Below are 20,985 nucleotides of genomic sequence, written 5' to 3' on the forward strand. Positions count from 1 at the left end.
CAGTAACCAGCGCGGCCTTTTGACAGGTGACACAGCTGTAGCCCTGCTCTCTGCGCTGGCGTCGTCACTGCCGAATGCTCAAGATGCCGTTGCGGTGTTTCGAAGAACTCGCTGGGATGCTGCTACCAGCACTGACTCTCCTCCCCCCCGCCCCCCGCCCCATTCGCAGAGCTCCTGCCCAGGGACCGAGGCCGTGGCCGGGTGCAGCAAGGCGGCAGACTCCACCGTGCAGGCCACCGCCGCGGGAGCTACCCGGGAGGGAGGCCCTGCCCCCGACGCTAGAGTTGGCTCCGCCTCTTCCGCCCCGCGTGTCTCGGAACCGGACGGAGCGGGCCGCCCACCTTCCAGTGAGTACCAAAACGTAGTCCAACACCCCGTCCGCAGGAAACGCTCGCGCTGTGATGCTGTTCGCGGTGTTAGAAGCGCCTGACCCCAGTCGAACCGGAGTTCGAAGGAGCCCTCGGCGGGGCCGGCGCCCTCCCTGGACGAAGCGAAAATGAAGCACTGTGTCAGTATGGTAGGCAGCGGGCAGGTGGACGGATATTTTGGTTTCGCTGGTCTCCAGCCGCACGTCTTCAAGCGTAGAGCGGTTGTGATCGTTGCGACGGTGATGAGCGCCGAGCTGACAGCTGGACTGACGGCCGGACTCTCGGGACGCTCTTGTCCTTCCGGCTCCCGAGACACGTATCCTGCACGTGGGTCCGGGGCGGATTGAGAAGGGAGGTGCCGCGTCGAGAGGGCCCGGCCGAGACATCCGGGCGCGGGCACGACGGCGGAACGTGCCGGAAAACGTGCTCTCGTAGGCGAGCGTGTGAAGAGGGCTGCCCAGGAAACGGGAATCAGGGGATGCCAAGTATTTATTCCGTGTAACGGCGAATAAGCACTGAATTCCACCGTGAAGGTCATTAAATGTGCAGTGCGTTCCACACCTGACCGCTTGTGTAAGAGTCGCAGTGATTTACAACATTTATTTATTTATTCATTATTTGAAACGTATTCGAGTATTTTTCATGTTTTCTTTGTTTCACAGCATTGGATCTCGACACTTTGCACTTTTTTGACAATCGGTACAAAAGTGCTGACGACAAAATGACACCGCGTTTCCACAGATGAATGTTACGTGTTATGGTGAACTGGAGAGTAAACGTGTAACCCCGAGGATGGCATGGTGACGTGGTGACATGGTGACACAGCAAGTAGCGCTGCTGTCTCACATCACCCGGGTGGTGAGAGAGGGCATGGGTGCGATTCCCCGCTTAGTCAATGTGGAGTTTGCATGTTTCTCCCTGTGCCTGTGTGGGTTTTCTCTGGGTGCTCTGGTTTCCTCACACACTCCAAAGACATGCTGTTCAGGTTCCCCCATAGTGTGTGTGTGTGTGTGTTCCACTGATGTATGGATGAGTGACCCAGTGTAAGTAGTGTATCTAGCAGTGTAAGTCACCGCAGTGAATAAGATGTGTGACCTGTTAACACCACATAGTGTTCAGTGGAAGTTGCTTTGGAGAAGAGCTTCTGCTAAATAAATAAGTGTAATGCAGCCAGACACAATGAAAGCGTGTGGCTGATTTATTCCTGTAAAGGATGTGTGTGTCTGGGCGGTGATCCGTCCTGCAGGGTCACCAAGCTGGTGCCTGTTATCTGTTTACTGGTGTAAAGGAGACGGCGAGTGTGTTCAGATCACGCCCCAGGAGCGCTGGGCCTTTCTGCCATCGAACCCTGGGCAGGGGGGCTTCAGAGGGAAGGCTCTCCTGTCCTCCGCATTCTACAGCAGTCCCAGGCATTCCATGCGGACCCTTTCCCTCTCCATATGTAGAAGAAGGAGAACAGTGGAACAATAGGGTTCGTGCAGGGAACACATCTCACGTCGCTCTTCAAACGTCTGTTGTAAGATAAACGCTTCAAAAGAGGCCTCCATGCGGAGCCTGAAAGTTCCCTTTTCCGCTTTCTAACAGCGTGGAGAACACACTCCTTTCAGCCCGTGATTTGTGTCAATGTGTAAGCGAGAGCGGCGCAACAAAGGAGAGGGGCGGCTTTGGCCACGCCCCCCGTCTCCACGCCTGCCCGTCACGGCGAGCGAAGGCAGGTGTCTGGCGTCGTCGTCGCGGCGATGAAACGAATCACCCATCGCAACCGCGCTCTCCGATCCTCCTTTGTTACGTGTCCCGCTCGCCGTTCGTCACTCATTTATGCCAAAAATGCCACCCTTGCGCCAGCCCTCACAAGTAATTAAAGTGCTATTATACGCTGCTGCTAAACTTAGACCATATCTGCTGTTACGGAATGTCTCTGTTATTTGGATGCAAATTGACCTCGTTGTATATTCCAGATAATATGCAAAACTTGTTCTTCGGGATGGCTGAAGGCAATTAAAGTTCAGGAAGTTTTCGGCGCAACTTTTATCAGATGGACGGGCGGCGTAATTACTGGAAAATACGTTGTAATGCCGTCTCAACGGTGTTTGACAAGCGGCCTGTTTCCCGACGCCGGCGTACGATACGGCAGCAGGGTGCGCGGGTTGAAAAACGGCAACCTTTTATCCTTTACCCACAATCTGCTCGTCTTCACCGGAACATTTCTGTATGTGTTTAGTGATCCGGTTGCACCCGGTCCACACCCCTCTGCTGCTGGGGTTTACATTTACGGTGTTCATTTAGATGATGACTCGGGGGGGGGGGGGGGGGGTCACGGTAGGTTTGACCAGGTCCTGCTCTCCGGTGGGTCTGGGGTTCGAGTCCCACTTGCGGTGCCTTGCAACAGACTGGCGTGCTGTCCTGGATGTGTCCCCTCCCCCTCCGGCCTTATACCTTGCCAGGTTAGGCTCCGGCTTGCCGTGACCCCGCTTGGGGTAAGTGGTTTCAGGCAGCGTGTGTGTGTGATTTAGCTCATTTCTCCAAAGCAACATACAATGTTAAGGTTACAGCTATTACAAGTTTACAATTACTTACCCATTTATACAGCTGGGTAATTTTACCACGATTGTAGGTAAGTACCTCGCTCAAGGGTACAACACCTGGGACCGAACCTGTGACCTTTGAACTCAAAGGCAGTGACTCTCATCACTATGCTACCAGCTCTCATACTGTAGGTAATATCTAGTAGCACAGTGGTTAGAACTACTGCCTTTGGACTTAAGGGTGGCAGGTTCAAATCCCATGTCTAACTGTAGTACCCTTAACCAACATACTTACCCTGAATTGCTCTGGTAACGTTACCTAGATGGATGAATAGTTGTAAGTTTCTTTGGAAAGAAATGTCAGCTAAGCAGATACATGTTGAGCTGCCTGTTTCCCTTTATATTTCAGCTGTTTTTGAAGAAATTCAGAGCCCTTTGTGAAGAGGATGTCCTTCCGATGTGCAGAACCTTTACACATGCGCTGTGGCCATGTGCTCGTGTGAGACAGGAGCGCCGGGGGTCTCGCTTCCGCCTCGATCTCCTTTCCTTGTCATTTGCTTAGCAAATGTCCGCGGCAGTGCACGCGGCCACACGGTGTTGTAATGTTCGCCGCCACGCTGCGGCCGGGTCTGCGTCTCCGAGCCGCGCTCGCGAGGGGAAGAGGCCATCGGGGGTGATGTTCGTTGGCGCCACTACACGTGGAGAAATCTGCTCAGCCCTGTTTTTATTCACTCGACTTCCAGGCACATTGGAAGAAGAAGAAGAAGAAACTGCCCATGATTTTCAGCCCCAACTTTCTCCAGCTATTTAATGCCACCTGTGGCATGGAAACATGGAAACCGATGTGTGTAGTGAGGAGAGGAGGGATAATATGAAGAGCTTACCCGTCGTTTCTCTCTAGTCTTCCTCAAATCGTGGGACTGCTGGTAGCAGAATGGTTAGAGCTGAAGATCCTACAGAATATTGGTGGGCTTTGTAGCTCCGGTTGATGGTTGTGGTGTTTGGTTGTTTAAGCTCCTCCCTTTAGACCCAAAGGTTGCAGGTTCAAGCTCCACCTCCTGCAGTAGCCTTGAGCAAGGTACCTTCCCTGCATTATTGCCGTAAAATTACTGTGCTGTGCAATGGGTAAATACTCTAAGTTGCGCTGAAGAAATGTGCCAGATAAATCACTGTGCATAAGTAGAATGGCCCATTGGTCTTCCTTGCAGAGTCACGCTGCTGTGAAAAGCAGCTGATGACCTTTGCTCAATATGATGTGATGCTGTCATGCAGGATGAGAATAATTGCTGTCGCAGTACTCCTCACGTTGCTGTTAATAATAATTCTATTTAACTTTGTCCCAGGTGACTTACAAGGAAAGATACTCTACAGCAAGCTCCAGAAAGCCAGGAAACCGATCACCTGGGAGCGTGTGAGAGAGAGAGAGAGAGAGAGAGAGAGAGCTGTGGATGCTCCATCCCCCCTGTGATGCAGCTCAGAGACTTAGACCTGCAAGCTGTTGGCCCGACATCCCATCACACAGTAGAGGGCAACGAGACCAAGACAAACAAACAGAGATGAACAAACTGCTGTGTGCGTGCGTGTTGGTGTGCGTGCGTGTTGGTGTGTGTGCGTGCTGGTGTGTGTGCGTGCGCGCGCGCGCAGAGGCTTGAAGGACACTGCAGCGCTTGCTCTTCGGGAGATATTTAGAGCGACAGGCCCTCCTCTGTTCCGTCTCCCGCTCGCCTGCTGTCATCTGCTTTCTCACGGTGGTTTGCTTGTGGTTTCTGTCACTTCGCTGGAAGTAGGAGGGTGGAGGGTGGGGGGTGGGGGGGCGGCGCTCCGAAGCACCTTCCGAGATGCATGGGGCTTCACAGGGTAACCGAGACAGTGCGGTCAAAGCCCTGCACGTCAGGAAGCTTGTTAGTGCAGAAGGGATAGGTTGTTTACACACAAACCCCCACACACACACACACACACACACACACACACACACACTCTCTCTCTCTCACCAGGAATCTCACTAATTTACTGTAGGAGTTGCAGCACCAGGCCATTTTCGTTTGCTCCGTCAGCGTTTTGGTAAACGGTGACACCTTGAATCCTGTGATCAGTGCTTGGGAACGGTGTGAAAAGCGCCTCGAGTGGCTGCAACTGCGCTTCGGCGGACTCCGCAAGGCCTTTCTCGTACCCTTCGCCGAAGGGCGTTGGCCTAAAGCGGGGGTCACGTCGCCCACCTCGGCTGCGATCGCGGACCTTCGGACCAAATAAAGGCCCCGCAGCTTACGAGCGCAGCCTGGAACAGGAGTCCTGATGGACGCTGACGGCAGGGGAGTGGGTTCGAGCCAGTGTCGCTGTGGTAAGAGTCCGGGGGGAGCCTTCATCCACGCCGACACCAGTGTGGCAGTTACGCAGAGAGCGCAAGCGCCTGTTTGTCGCTCGTAGGTGTGTGTGCGGCTGTTCTCACAGGCGTCCTTCCATCGCTGTCACACATTTACCTACAGGTGATTCTCCATCGTGCAGGGGCACCATTCCCTCTGCAGCGGAACTGACGCCATTGGTGCTTTTGCTTATTTGCTTGGCGGTTGGGGGGGGAAGGGTCATGGGAATTTCTGTGCCCTCCTGCTGGGTGGTTCAGTGAGGAAAGCCTGTCTCTCAGCGTGTCGGTCACGGGGGGCCAGGGCTCAGCAGTCTGCACCCCACGGAGGTAATGGATCCCTCCCAGGGCGGGCGCTGTGGGTTATCCACGTTTATATTGATTCTCCTGGAAGGGAATTGGGTCAAGTCCCAGGGGCTGGTCAGCAGGCCCATCTACATTTACATGTATTCATTTAACTGATGCTTTTCTCCAAAGCAGGTTATAATCTTAAGTTACTTACAATTATTTGCCCATTTATACAGCTGGGTAATTTCTACTGGAGGAACTGAAGGTAAGTACTTTGCTCAAGGGTGGAGGTGGGAGTCTAACCTGCGACCTTTGGGTTTGAAGGCAGCAGTACTAACCGATAAGCGACCGGCTGCTTCTGTTGCCCCATCTCTCTGGAAAATGCCCACGCATACCCACCTCGATCCGCCTCGACCCACCCCCGCCACGGGCTGCTCCCAGGATGAGGCTCCCGAAACCGTACCCTCAGAGATACCCATGTGCTGTCGTCCCTCTCTTCATACGACAGTCCTGCCATGAAAACTTTCTCCGTCTGCTTTTTTGTCAGGGATCCTTTAAGTCTGTACTGTCTATGAACCTTTATGAAAGCTGCCAGTTTATTATGCTCAGCTAGTCCTTTACCATTATTACCACTAAAGTCCAGGAGGTGGCGTAGTGGTTAGACCTCTCGTCATCCACTTGAAGGGTCCAGTTTCAAGTCCTACCTCTCGCCCTCATACCCTTGGTCAAGGTACTTATCCTGAATTGCTCCAGTAAAAATTACCCTGCTGTGTACATGGGTAAATAACTACAGGAGCTGCTTTGGAGAAAAGTGTGAGCTAAATGAAAGACTGAACGTGGGCTGTAATTGGTTCGTTTTTCGGCTGAGCTCAGCTGGAAAGCTTGAACCTTTTAACCACTGTCTCGAGCAACACATTTGTTAGTGTTTTTGTTCAAATTGCTCTCAGTGAATTCTACGCAGCCGGTAGACACTTTAACGGCTTTCGCTGTTTTCCTGCCTCCCAGAAGACGGAAGTGACTCCTAGCAGGCGGAGCGGGGAGCGCCAGACAGCGGGGATGGTGGCGCAGCTCTTTTACGGCACCGTCTGCTTTGACTTTACTTGTTTTCAGACTGGAGAAGTGGGAGCAAACCACAGGGACTCGCAGCGAGCCCACGCCACGGTTGGGGGGGGGTCGGGGGGTGAGTTCAGCTCTGGAGAATGTGGATGTACACCACAGGGGCCTGCAAACTCCTCTCATCCTGTCCCAGGGGTCTGGACCCCCCCCCCCACACACACACACACACACCCTGCAGCGATGAACCCCTGGGGGCAGGGGACTGTGTTTAAGTGGGGATGGGGGTGTCCTGGAGTAGAGACGGGAGCTGCTGAGGACGTGGCCTATGTGGGGGAGGTAGGGGGGAGACCGTCACATGGCGATGTCCGAGTGAAACAAATAACTGAGCTGAATTTTCCCTTTCTTGGGAGTGAGGTTGTTGTGCAAAGTCTGTAAGACTGAAAGCCGCAGCTGCGGGGCGGAGGGAATTAGTCCGGAGACAGTGGCTTAGGCTGCGCGCCAAGGCTGTTAGTCCCCCAGTGGGAGGGGGGTGCGTGTAGGAGGTTACCCTCTAACTCGCAGCAGGGGGAGAAGAGGGTGGGAGCGCAGGGGCCCCCGGTTTTATTGCTCTTGGAAACGGCAACAACAACGGCACGTAGGCCGGGGCCCCTTTCTGGTGGTCTCCCACCGCTGTGCTGAGTCACCGCCTTCTAGCTCCTGACACTGACATACCTGAAATCACTGCGACTGACCCAGGGGGGCCTCTCTATCTATCTATCTATCTATCTATGGTAAGAGTGACCCCCGTACAAAGACTCCCTCTCCGACCCCTGACCCCTGTCCCTCCTCCTGAGCTAACCTCTTAATCACTCCTTTGTTCTCCCCGATAATGTCCACGCTGACCGTGGTGCGTCACCTCCGACCCCCTCCTGCCAGAATGCCGGAGAACGCGCGGTCTCCTCCCGGCACGGGGCCACGTTCCCGACATGAGACGGCCGCGCACAGCCCTCACCTGCAGGTGACGCCACCGCCACCAGGAAACCCGCAGGCTTCCGCCGTTTACATTTAAAACTGGTTTCAGACGCTGCGCCGCTCTTCAGCTGCCTACATTGCGCCTTGGGGGGGGGCAGGTAATTATAGGCTTCTGCTAATAAATCCTTACACTGTTTACCCTTACAGTAGCGGCTGCTTCCTCTTGCGGTCTCGCCCTCGCCCTGAGCTGTGCTCCTGTTACAGGAAGCCCTGTGGATTCATGGGTTAGGCAGCCCTGCTGACCCAGAACTCACTCGGGCCGCTGCTTTGTACCTGGGACCGATCCACGCGGCTTGACGAAACGCTTTGCTGCACGCAGCTCTGACGGGCAAACGAAAGCGGTCGTACTCTTTCGGGACAGAGTGACCGGCTGCCCCGGGCAGCAAATATGAACTCAGGGGTTACACCTGGTTCATAGCTCCTCGCAGCCACCACTAGACATGAAGCAGTAGTTGTATCACAAGCCTGCAGAGATCTTATCATTTTGCTTAGTCCACCAACTTCAGCGTATTAAAGAAGTGGACTTCAGAGTGCTGATCCTGACCGTTGTGGATTGTACTTCAGCCTAAAGTGTTGCCTTTGATGCACCCCTTGAAGTGCTCCAGCAGGAGATGTTCCCAGCCATTACGTGTCTCACCTCCAACGCCGTGCCGTAACAGGTGCTCGGCCCCTCGCACCTGGGATCACGTGACCTCTGGCCTTGTAATTGGAAACAGAGGGTGTTAAAGGCAGCAGCGGTGGAAGCGGGGACGCTCAGCTCTGGGAGACGCCGTTACGGTGAGCCGAGAACCCCCGGGTCGCTGTCCCAGCATGCCGAGCTGTAGGCATCCACAGCCTCGCGCTGCGTGGGGCTCTTTGTCACGTTCGTGTCCAGCTGCGGCAGCTCTAGAGCTTGCCGCTTCGCCTGGGGACGTGACAATGAGATGTCTAAGAATAAGAGAGGTGACCTGATTGACACCGTGACTGGAGTGGATATCTGATCTCCTTGATGGCGCCAACCGCAGGAGCCTTACTGGTGTTTGTGACCTTTCACCCCTGTGAATTGAAAGGAACAATTTGTCTGAGCGGGAAAGGAGATCCTCCTGTTGGGGAAACTCGAGGACGCTCACACGCATCAATCACGGCGCATCCTTCGGCAGCCAGGCCGACGCAGGTTGGGTTTGCGCAGTGAGACTGCGGAAAAGTTTTCGCCGCTTGCGCGACGCCTCCGAGTCATGTAGGATGACGGTTTGGAAGTGAACTGCGATATGAACGTGCCGTAGGGGGCAAGCATAAACACTGGTTGGCAGTAAAATGAGCACAAGACAAGCGTTTTTAAAACCACCGGTAATGAACACCACATGTGGAGCGCAGTGATCAAAAGGATCTTCACCGCCGGGATGTTTCGGCTCCGTTTGCCCCTCATTATAAACCAGAGTGACTTGCAAGCACTTTGACCGAATTCCCGACAGGCAAACAGAGTACACATGTAGCCTAGTGGAGTAACCTAGTAGTGTTTATGAACAGCCTCAAAAGCGGAAGTTTGCCCACTCGAGTCCGAAGACGGGCCCCGCTCTGGTAACGTTGCCAAAGAGACATCCAGCTGTAGAAATGGGTGAAGTCGAAAGTCGCCGTCAAAAGCACTGTTTATTAATCTGCAAAATGAGAACAGAGCAACATCGTGCAAACACAGCTGGGACCAGAAGTTTTTTTGTAATAGTGTTTGTTTGTAAACCCAACCACTACATCACGATCAATAAAAACTGAATAATAATAATAATAATAATAAAAAGGTTTCCCAGTTTATTGATGGCGTAGGTTCTGTAAAAACATCAGATTAAACTATAGTATTTCTTTTTTTATTGCTGTAAGACTCTATTTTGCTTTCATCAATGGCTCATCTTATGCGGGTCGCTATATTCCAGAGCCTATCCCAGAAAAAGGGTGCGAGACAGAGATTCCAGTCTAATATTTCTCTATCTTTTATTAACTTGAATCAAACATCAGGCAGCATTCCGTTTGCTTTTTTATCTGTATAATCAATAAAAGTGTAATGGTGGGGAGGGGGCGTGAGGGCGTGATCCTGCGCTCTGGCGGGTCTGGGGTTTGAGTCCCACTTGGGGTGCCTTGTGATGGACTGGCATCCTGTCCTGGGTGTGTCACCTCCCCCCGTGCCCTATGTTGCTGGGTTAGGCTCCGGCTCGCCGTGACCCCGCTTGGGACAAGCGGTTTAAGTCCGTGTGTGTGTAATGTTGGGGACTTCGCAGAATTGAATCTGTCTGTTCCCACTCCCTTCGTATGTGTTGCATGCATGTGAAATTGGATGTGCAATGGATAGATATTTAAAAATAGAAAAGTGAAGAACACGCAACTTGAAATAAACAGGCAAAAATGTTTCTATCTTTGAAAAGCCGTAACTCGGATGTTCATCGCGGAGGACTGACCGAGCGATCCGTCACGGCTCCGGGAAACTTAGAGACGCGTTGCGGCGCGGAGAGGGCGACTGAAGAAACGGGCCTCGCTCTAAATGAGAAGTTCCAGGAGATAAGAAACACAGCAGTCTGAGTCACCGTGATACGCGGATTAAAGAAAGGAGAAGTTAAGGTAACAGTTCTGTTTTTTCCCGCAGCCTTTGTGACACTTTCCCACCTCAGGGCTGCGTGTGCAGTTCTGCTTATTTGGTATCTCCGTGTGATCGTTTCTTCTTTAAACGAGGCCCCCGTGCTCCAGAGAGGGCGCGAGGTCGGCTCGGAGAGGTGCGGCCGGCAGTTATGGCCAGGGCGTTACGCTGCTGTCCGGTCGCTGCCCCCTCTGTGGCAACCCTCCTCTGAGCGAAGGATGACCCACAGCGGTCGGTGATCTCCGCGCTGCGCACATGTAGCGTGAGCATCTGCTGTCTGGGCGCGATCGCTTGGGAGAACATTATGTCAAAATTTTAAAACCGTGTTTTCCACCGTCTGGATGCTGCTTAAAACCATTCAGATTTAAAGAAGGCGATACGTGCGCTGAGGGCACAGGCTTGTCAGCGAGGAGCGTTTCTTGCTGTTTTGTTCCTTGTGGGCTGCTTGCACTGGTGCTCAGATCTTCCCCAGATGTTCCTCAGATGCTGTTTCAAGGAGATGCATCTCAGAGTCTCAGCTGGGAAACAAGCAAATGGATGAGCGGAAGGCAGGAGTCTCTCTCTCTCTCTCTCTCTCTCTCTCTTACACACACACACACACTCGAGGAGCCAGCAGAGCTCTGCTCTTCCCCTGAAAGAAGATGACTGGCTGTGTGATGAGCAGGAGCTCTGTACCAGGTGGCTCTGAGGTTCAATTAAGGTCACACCTGCAGACCGCTATCAGACACCCCCTCCCCCCCCCGCATTCGAACCTGCCTCCTTTCGAAAAGCATCGCTGTCACAAGATGATGTGTATATTTACTCTGGCTTTCACAAACTCTGACGGGAGCGGCTGGTTTGCCTTGGCTCCTCTTCATTCTGGCGACAGCGGCACATAAACAGCGTTCGCAAATGGCCGCCGAGCGCGGCGCTGAAAAAAGCCCTTCCGGTCGAGGGTTCCGGTGCGCGAGGAGCGCTTGTGCGTGTCTCTCCGGACACCGCCGTGCATCATCCCTACAGCTACTTCTGGGGAGATCCGCATTGTTCCAGCAGACGCATGGCAGACCACCGGCCAGTACTTGGACCCGGGTTCAAATCTGCCTCAGTCTGGGTGGAAGTGAGCATGCTCGCGCAGGCTTCCCTGCACACTCCAAGGACCCGTGTGTCAAATAAAGCAGAGATGCTAAATTGCCCTCAGTGTGTGTGTTTGTGAACGGGCGCGTTCCACTGCTCTGCTGTATAAGTACGTGAATGGCTGTGGGGAGGGTACCTAACACTGCAAGTCACCACGGATAAAAGGCGCCACCTGAGTACCAATTAATAATCAATGAATGTCTGCTAACGAATGTAAATCCAGCCACGTCGCACCGCTCGCTTCGGCCTGCTCCTTTACGCTGAACATGAGATTGTCATCAGTGATGACTGCGGTTTGCTGTCCTTCCCGCTGTTCCCTCAGCGCGCGCGGCGCAACCGGCAGCGTTAAGCTGAGGCCCGGAGGAGCTCGTCCTGAGCGCGAGCCGGTTTTTTGCCGCTGATGTCCCCCCCCCCCGTGCCCAGATGTTTATCAGGACTGAGGCGAAGCCCTCAAATCAGGACACCGCCGGAAGATTCCCTGCGATGGAGACACGCTACGTTATATCGCCGCGCTTCGACTCGGCGGCATTGCTGCGTTTATGATTTGTGAGAAAGGACGTGGCTTTCTGTGACAGGCGGTTTCAGAAGCGATGCTAATAAGATGGCCGCCGTCCCTCCCGCTGCGCTAGCGCGAGAGCGCCACTCCACCCGCAGATACCTTCGCAGGCTCTGCTGGAATATGAGTTTCTGCAGATCCGTCCGCGCTCTCCCGCTCAGAATCCCGAGGCCGATGCTCCTCGCAGATGCGAATCCTGCAAAGAGGAAACCGATAGCGAACCCGAGACCCGACTCCGCGTCGCGCCTCAGCAACCAGATACGGTTTGCCGGGGAGCTAAGCTAAGCGGCGTTTGATTTCCTTTCGCTCCGTGCGCTTCACAAGCTGACGTCTCGCCTCGCTTTCGCCCCCCCGTCTCCTCGTTTGCAACATTTGCCGTGCTTAAAATTGATTTCTAATCATGTTTGTAGCTCATCTTCGAGTGTGCGATTGAAGAAAGGATTTATGGGTAATACTTTTTCGGAGGGGTAATGTTGCGTGGCAGTAATAAACCGGCGAATGTGTCGGGTGAGCGCCCCTGTGGATCAATGCCGGACCGCCGGCCCCTTCCGTCTACCGCGCGACAGCTATCTGCCGCCTACGGGATCTCGACCGGTCGCCGCCGACTGTTTGCACCGCCAACGCGCCGCAGGCGGCGGTTATTGGTGTCGCAGGTCACCGGGCGTGGGGTTTAATGTGACCAACAGAGTGGAGATGACCCATCTCACCGCAGGGGCGAATGCTTTGTCTCATCCGTTGACTTTCTCAGGAGGCCGCAGCGGGACAACTCGGCCCTCCCCCCGAACAAATCCGGTTGAGGCGGTCCCGCGTCAGTGCGAGTAACGGCTACGATTGCGCGGAGGATGCGGGCCGGCCGCAGGTAATTCTCCGCTTCCTGGAGCGCAGTGCTGGTGAGGAACCTGCTGCTCTCACCATCTCAGCCCCTCATTTGCCTGCAGGCCAGTGCTTTGGCCCTCATGGAAATCACCCTGCTTCCTCCTCACCTGCTTCCTGGAGGGACACGTGGAGTTTACATCTACATTTACCTGACGCTTTTCTCCAAAGCGACTTACAGTGTTAAGCTACTTCAAATTATTTACCCATTTACACAGCTGGGTAAAGTTACTGGAACAATTTAGGGTAAGAACTTTGCTCAAGGGTACTACAGCTGGAAGTGGGGATCGAACCTGTTCAGGTGGGTTCTTGTTGTCATTCCTCTAAATAGCTCGTATACAGATTGCAGATCGTCGGAGTTCCTCTTCCCGCCATCGACTCCACGTACAAAAACCGCTGCCACCACAAGGCCGCCAGCATTGTGGACGACCCCTCTCACCCCTCTCACGGACTCTTCGCCCTGTTGCCATCTGGCAGGAGGTACAGGAGCATCCGCGCCACCGCCAGCAGACTCCGCAACGGTTTCTTCCCTGAGGCGGTCAGACTACGAAATACCCAGCTACCTCCCAACGCTCACCTGGCTCCGTCAAACAATTAACTCATCACTACACTACAGCTCGCAGCCATGCCCGGGTTCACGTCCTGTCTTATGTATTTATTTACTGTCTTGTGCCACGTTCTGTGTCGCGCCATGGTCTCCGAAGAAACGACATTTCGTTCCGCTGTAAGCAAGCTGTACAGAGGAATGACAATAAAAACTACTTGAACCTGAACTACAGCGGAACGAGATGTCGTTTCTCCGCAACCGTGGCGCAACACAGAACGGTACGCAAAACTACGTAAAGTGCAAATACACGACAGTGTGGTACGAGTACAGGACAATGAATACGCAGGACATGGGCCGTAAACTGTAAACCGGTTTGTCGTGTAGCAGCAATAAGTATTAAGTAGCAGCAAGAAACGAGTGTCTGATGCAGCTTTGTAAAGTGCAGGTGTGCACTGTGACCTTTGGATCCGAAGACAGTACCTGTAACTTGGGCAACTTTACTGAACCCCCTTCAACAGTGTTGCTGGTGCTGTAGCGGTTAGAGTTCCTGCCTTTGGACTCAAAGGTCACAGGTTTGATTTACACTTCCAACTGTAGTGTCCTCAAGTAAGGTACGTACTTTAAATTGCTCCAGTAAAATTATCCCACTGTAAATTGATTTGGAGTGATGGATCAGCTAAACGTAATTTTAAAGTTAATACGTTGCTCAAGGATACTACAGCTAGTGCTAGGAATCAAACCCGTGACCTTTGGGTCCAAAGGCAGCAACTGTAACCACTACGCTACCAGCTGCCTGGTTTGCTTCCTTTCACAGGTTCCCACATGCCGAGAGACCTGTAAGTGAATAGAGGTGGGAATGCAGTTTAGTCGGTGACGCCTGAGAAGGTCTGGCGAGAGAATCGCTCACGATGCCTTGTGCTCAGTTTTACGAGAGCTGTTAAGCGAGCTCTGGAATTCAGGATGCGAGAAGTGATGGATGGCGAGATTTTAACTGTCCCGCGTTTTCGGGTTCTTCAAGTTTGTCCGCGAAAACACCGCACCTGCACTGTGACATTTTTGTTTTGTTTCAAGTCGGGTGTAAACCACATTTTAGGCGCGCGTGTTCCTGTGGTTTTCTCACGCTATCGACAGTTTGTCCCCAGGCTGCTTACAAGGAGGCCAGACAGACGTAGCGCTTTCGGCTTCACGGGCTCTGGCTGTGGCCCCCAAAAAGGAATCCCTCGCACTGCGTGAAGGGTCTGACCGTGCCGTCGTTGCACTGGTTATCGGCTGCCAACCGCTGGTCGGTTTCCTGCAGTGATTCCCACGGGCCAGCAGGAGGCGCAGTGGTTAGCGCTGTCGTGGTCCCATCACAACAAGCAGAGTGCAGCCTGGCGCACGGACAGCTGTGCTTATCAGTAAGAACACTGCTGTGTGAACAGAGCATGAACAAGGTTGACCACAGTCTATGGGCTCTGAACATAAAGGGGAGAATGTGCTCTCTGACACCGAGTACAAGGACAGCGTGCAGCTAGGGGGGTTTTGTTCAGCCCCTTTGTTCTAGATGGAATATACTGATGTACAGCTATCCTTTCAGCAACTGATTGCCTCCAAAGTGACTTTCGATGATCGAACCGATGCTCAATGGCACAGTCCAGGCACTGAGGCACCAGTGCTACTTCCTGTGCAGCCCCACATACGGTAGCCTATGTCCCCTGGCACTTTTGGACAGGGAGCTTGTGAACCATCGGGAAGGGGCCACCGGAGTCCTTCTCTCATGGTTCGGCGACCCCGGAGATGACCTCCTTTGGCTCGGGGTCTCCGTCCGGCAGGAAGCCGCCGCCGCCACCTGCTCTGCCTTTTTGAGATGATGGCACTCGGTGAACGACTGTGGTCTTGCGCTCTATGATTTGCGGAGGCGGTTGCTGCCGGCCGTTACCAGCGCTTGTTTGGAGGCTATTGAATCCGCTGTCGCGGCGCCGTTGCGGCGGCGAATTATAGCGAAAGGAAGCTGTGAGCCTCGCAACGGGAGATGGCCCCAGGGCCCCATTGCGGTTCTGCACGCGTTCACTCGCTTTGCACTCCGTTTGGCGGCATCTTGGGTGGCTCGCCTCCGCAGCACACTGCTGCATCTCACATCAGGCGGGGCATCGTGGGTAACCTGCCGACTAAGTGCTTTTCCTTGTACCTCCGCTACGCTCTTTGAAAGGCAGCAGGGAGCTCTCCTGCCTCGGAGGCGTTACCTCCTGCCAGTGCCCCTCTTCCTGCTCCCAGTGCATCGTGGGTAATTATCCCAGCAGCCCTGGCAGGAGGCTTTCCGCTGTGTAGGGTCTCTCCCATTTCCTCCAGCATCTTCTGTTTGCGCAAGCGACACCCTGCTGATGGCATGATGGGATGCGGGGGGGGTGCGGAATCTGTAACCGCCATCACTGCCCCCCCACCCCCCGTTGCGAGCACCACATCTGCACTAGAGAAGTCAGCCAGCAGGCGGAACAGGTGTCTGCTTTGTGCGTGTGTGTGTGCGCGTGTGTGCACGGAGGGGGGTGTGTGCTGCGACTTGCCACTTACTCATCGTGTGACAGGAGCACGCCCACCCCCCCCCAACCCCGACTCCCCCAGAGCAAATTTGCACAGGTGAACGGCAGTGTTTGCGTAGCTGCTGTTCTGCAGGCCGATTCCGGGCGGAACGGGAGGTGTGACACGGCTGTGGCTTCCAGAGAAAAGGTGGCTGTCATTTGCGTAGCATCACCTGATATGTTCACCTTGAGGATCTGATCCACACTCGAACAAGGGCACATCAGTCCTAATCCCCAGTGTCTGTGTATGTGTGCGAGTCGGTCTGCGTACGTCGCAGTATTAATATAAACGATGGATGGGGATACTTCATTAGTATGCAGTGCCTTCTTATCCCCATTACCTTGAATGGCAAATCTGTCCTGTAATCTCCCCAGTAAACAACTCCATCACACACACACACACACACACACACACACACGCACGCACACGCACGCACGCGCACACACACACGCACGCACACACAAAGTACTCCACACCATATCACTCCACCTCCTTGCCACTAGGGGGAGATGTTGGGTTCACGCTCACAAATCCATCCCTGGCCAGATGATCAGAAAGTGAACGAATGTAGATGGAATTGTTTTGTTCCCAGGATTCTGGCGCTTCAGATGTCTTCAGTCACCACTCCCCACCCCCCCCCCCGCTCCAGAAACCCGGCCTTTATCTTGACGTCTCCTTCGGGCCGCGTGAAATAACCGCAATCGGGACGGTGCAGAAGTGCGTCTGGCTCACTGCTTCTTCGCCCTGTAATCACACGCCATTAACTCCTGAGAGCCGAGTTCCCCTGCCGCCGCGTCCCTGTGTTAAACCACATATTCTCCTGAATAATTCATTCCCGCCAAACGGATTTATAACTCGACAACAAGTTAAGTAAGTGTTGTGTGCGTATGCCGCTGCGGCACCAACTCCTCCCGGCCCATCCCCCGCCCGCTCCGCACCAGACGACTCCGTGTTATTATAGACTAATGGACCCTCTGTAAGAAATCATCACTTTCCCCTCTTAAGTGCTAAGGAGTATGAATGTTACCGGTGCTTCTGTGTATTACACTTTTATTGATCCACCAGGGGACCGGCATAATTTGACCCTAAAGTCTAATGCGATTTTGGAAGTAAATGTATTCGATTAGCCTTTACCGTGGACAGTGGACTGTTGCTGTAATAGGTGTTTCTGCCGTGCGCTCTGCTGCTTTGATAGAAGCAGCACCGGGTTCGAACGCCCCCGCAAATTACTGCCGTGGAGGTCTGCCGCACATCGCCCGGGATCGATCCCGAGCTCATTTCCAGCCGACACTCATTTTCCGCAGGGCCGATGGGGAGGAGGAGCGGTGGGGTCGAGACGGTGGGCGCCTTGCTGCAGGAGGGCTGGCCAGGTACGGGTTCGAGGGCGAGATGAGGTCAAGGCCCGTGAATGAAGTGAGGCCGAGGAGGAGGAAAGAAGGGCCTGGGAGTGTAGTTCTGGAGCAGGGTCTTGGAACCGAGGCCTGTGAGGATGGAGCTCCTTGCTCTGCTCTATGCTGCGGTGCCCAGGTCACCTGTTTCGTGGTGGGAACGGCTTCCGACTCTGATCTTCATAGGAGAATGAGGGAACAGATTAATAAAGGCCATAGGGTGTCCTTCAGCCATGGTCTCTGTGGCTCTTTTTCCTTCTAGAAGGTTCTGTGGTAGTCCTCATTATCTACTCAGCAGTCCATTTTCAATAACTGCTTTTCCAGGCAGGGTGCTAGCTTCCGGATCAATCCTAAGTACAGGGTGTAAGTGGGGTCCATCCTGGATGGAAGGTCAGTCAGCCTCACAGTGCTCACACACACACACACACACACACACACACACACACACACACACACACACACACACACACACACACTGTACAACGAGTGTGCGCTGTGCCCAGCAGTGGACGTTTACATTGTTACAGGTCAGCACTCTTATTGACCTACTCATTCAACTGATACTTCTGTCCAAAGTGACTTATAGTGTTAAGATACTTACAATTATTTACCCATTTACACAGCTGGGTAATGTTACTGGAAAGATTTCAGGTAAGCACCTTGCTCAAGGGTACTACAGCTGGAGGTGGGGATCAAACCTGTGACTTTTCGCTCCAAAGACAGTAGCTGTAACCACTACGTTACCTGCTGTCCTCTTGAAAAGGGTTGTGGAGATGCTGTGGCTGGAATCGTATTCACGGAAAGGACCTGTGTGTGTTCACTGCAGCGCCCTGCCCAGTGCTGTGATTGTCGCTGTCTCCCAGCATTGCCCCCCCCCCCCCGACCCACACTGGTTCAGAGGCACACTGCTCGCCCGCCCTCGCTTCCCCCACCCTCTCTCTGCTGGGGTCATAGGTCAGCTCTCCGGAGACATCTTACTTTGTATATTAAATCACATGATAGGCTCCCCGGCTCCGCCCCCACATGATTAATGGCCCTTGGCAGAGAAGTGCGGTTGTGTTAAGAAGGGGGTGGGGTCATTTTTTAAAGGTTATCTGCCATTTTGAGGTCACAGATCCCTCCTCTGCCACCCTGGAAATGCACCCCCAGCCCCCCGCTCCCACCCGCGCTGTCCGTCAGGGAGACACAGGCAAGAGCAACAAGACCTCATTGCGTTGCCCCCCTCATTGCGTTGCCCCCCAAGAGCAGTGAGGGGAGCCTCGTTCACACACAAAGGGGCATTGACGCACGAGCGACGGCCATGCTGGGTAACCGCTGCATCGAGCACGCACACACACACACACACACACACACACACACATACACACATACACACACACACACATACACACACACACACACACACAGAGCCATCGCTGCACTCGCGGAAACCTGATAACTTAATGGCCTGTTGCGACCGTCCTTAAGGCCTGTCAGGCTGCAGGCGCGCCGCTGACACTTTTATTGGCAGGAAGGCGCTGTCAGAGGGATCGTTGCCTATTTCCAGTGCTGGGCCCTCGACTTTGGAAGGAGACGGTTCACATAAATTCCCGTGAAGGATCAGTTATCACTCCATTGAGCTGATGGCAGGCCCATCGCACGCGGCGCAATAACACAGCGCGGCCCGGCCTCGCTCGGCACGGCGCGACATTAAATATGCATTTTTTTATTTATCGCTGCCCTTGCTGAAGATGGGAGGCGTTCTCTTTTCTCCCACCCTGCCCCCGCCCCCCTTCAACTATCATTCGGTTTTACGACGCTCTCCGAGGGTGGTATATCATTCGCAGCCCCCTTTGATTGTGGGGGTGCTAATGTGTGCTGTATGTCACGCCTGCGCACTGTGACTGAGGGAAGGACCGCAGCGGGGAGGATTTGGGTCGAGATGCCGGCGTGCCAGGGACAGAAACGGCGCGGTTTGCCACCCGCTCCAAACCTTTTCAAGGTGAGACATAGCCCTTCTTTCAGGATGACACACCATCATCCTGATCAATCCAGGCCTACACTGGTCGGACAGCATGAAATAACCTGTCTGAAGAGTCGTCATTATTGGGGGGGGGGGGGCTTCGTACAACACTAATGGCTGTTTGTGCCCTTGCGGCCGACATGATGCAGACAGTATGAACAGGAATGGCTTGCCCCCCCCCAAGCACATCATTTCATTCCACCAACATATTTATTACCCTCACCATAATAAGGTAACCCTGCTGGCCAATACATTTGCACGTTTAAGGGATTTCACATGATGGGTGCTCATTCACACACGTAGCATAACAGAGTAACGTCAAAAGTCATAGGGGTAACAAAGTTTGGAGAAAATGCACTACTGTCACTGTTTACAATAGCACAGCTCTTTACAGCCCTTTCTATGCGCTCATCCAAGTAAGATGAGCATCGGTATTTGAAATAGCAGCAACGCTACACACACTTTAATAATTATATTCTTGTTTATTGTGTAGGTTGTTTTCCTTGTGGGGGGTGCGGTGGCGCAGTGGGTTGGACCAGGCCCAGCTCTCCGCTGGGTCTGGGGTTCAAGTCCTGCTTTGGGTGCCTTGTGACAGACTGGGTGTGTCCCTTACGCCCTGTGTCGCCGGGTAGGCTCCACGACCCCGCCGTGTCTGTGTTTTTTCTTGTTAAAGTTTGCTTTGTTTTGCTCGTCTGAAGCGTCACTTTGTGCTTTGACTGGCGAAAAGGTGCCGGTGAATGTGAGCAACGCTCTAGTCCTGCCCCCTGGAGTGCCGGGGAGAAAAACAAAATGTTGGCAGTATGAGGCGCTGTCACTCGCACCCTCGTCCGCCCAGATAGGACAGCTGCCGCAGGAAGAGCAGGGGCCCGTGCTTTCGGCAGATGGTTGCTGAGGGCGACCGGAGCGAATGATTTTGCATGTTTTGGAAGAAATATGTACCTTCCTCTTTATCGGCATCCTAAGCTGAGGGTAAACAAGCTGCAAAGACAGTGGGTGGGGGGGACAGCGTGCCCTGCTGGCAGCGCGGAGGGGCACGCATGCGTGTGTCTGCTTGACAATCGGTGCATGTTCATAGGTGAGGAAAGAAGAGTCTATGTATGATTATGGATGAGCAAAGCACACAGAGAGGCGCTGTGTGTGTGTGTGTGTGTGTGTGTGTGTGTGTGTGTGTGTGTGTGTGTGTGTGTGTGTGTGTGCGGTATTGAAAGGCTGAGGATGTGTGTGTATATTTGTGTGTGTTCTGCTGGGAGCAAATGACTCTCCTTTCAGTGTCTTGAAAGTAAAAGGGTTTATTTAATTAATGCCTTTAGACATGAATGCGGATGTTCAAAGAAGGCGATTTGCATTTAAATGTCATTATTCATATGGCTCGGTGCTTCAAGTAGTACGCCTCCAAATGGGCTCTCGGCCCTCTGCTCTTCATCCTCAAGTGGCACCGCTCTGACCTACATGTGTTCGCGCCCTGGCCGCACATGCTGGGCAGTCTCCGGCGGAGCGTGCACCTCCCCCACTCGCTCACCTGCGTCGCTGTGCACACATGCGGTCTCTCCGCAGGGATGCAGTGGAGATCACTTTGTGGTTAAGGTACCAGAGCACTGCTCTTTCAAGTACCAGGAAGAAAAATGCTTATATTAAACATTACTGCATTTATTCGTGTAGCGGACACTTTTCTCCAAAGCGACACGTCGCACAAAACAAACAAAAGCTTCAGACACAGACACGCGATTGGTAAAGCCACGGTCGGTGT

General features: G+C 53.6%; 1 protein-coding gene across 2 annotated transcripts in view; it reads left to right on the top strand.

Moving 5' to 3' along the window:
* gse1b (Gse1 coiled-coil protein b) overlaps nucleotides 1-20,985 on the top strand; it is a 214,979-nt gene that overhangs the window by 63,190 nt on the left and 130,804 nt on the right. For both annotated transcript variants that reach the window (XM_029256257.1, XM_029256258.1), the window contains exon 2: nucleotides 170-347. In XM_029256257.1, coding sequence (XP_029112090.1) covers nucleotides 170-347 — 178 coding nt within the window. The remainder of the gene's footprint in view (nucleotides 1-169; nucleotides 348-20,985) is intronic.

The sequence above is a fragment of the Scleropages formosus genome, chromosome 11 (assembly GCF_900964775.1).
Source record: "Scleropages formosus chromosome 11, fSclFor1.1, whole genome shotgun sequence".
Classification (NCBI taxonomy): domain Eukaryota; kingdom Metazoa; phylum Chordata; class Actinopteri; order Osteoglossiformes; family Osteoglossidae; genus Scleropages; species Scleropages formosus.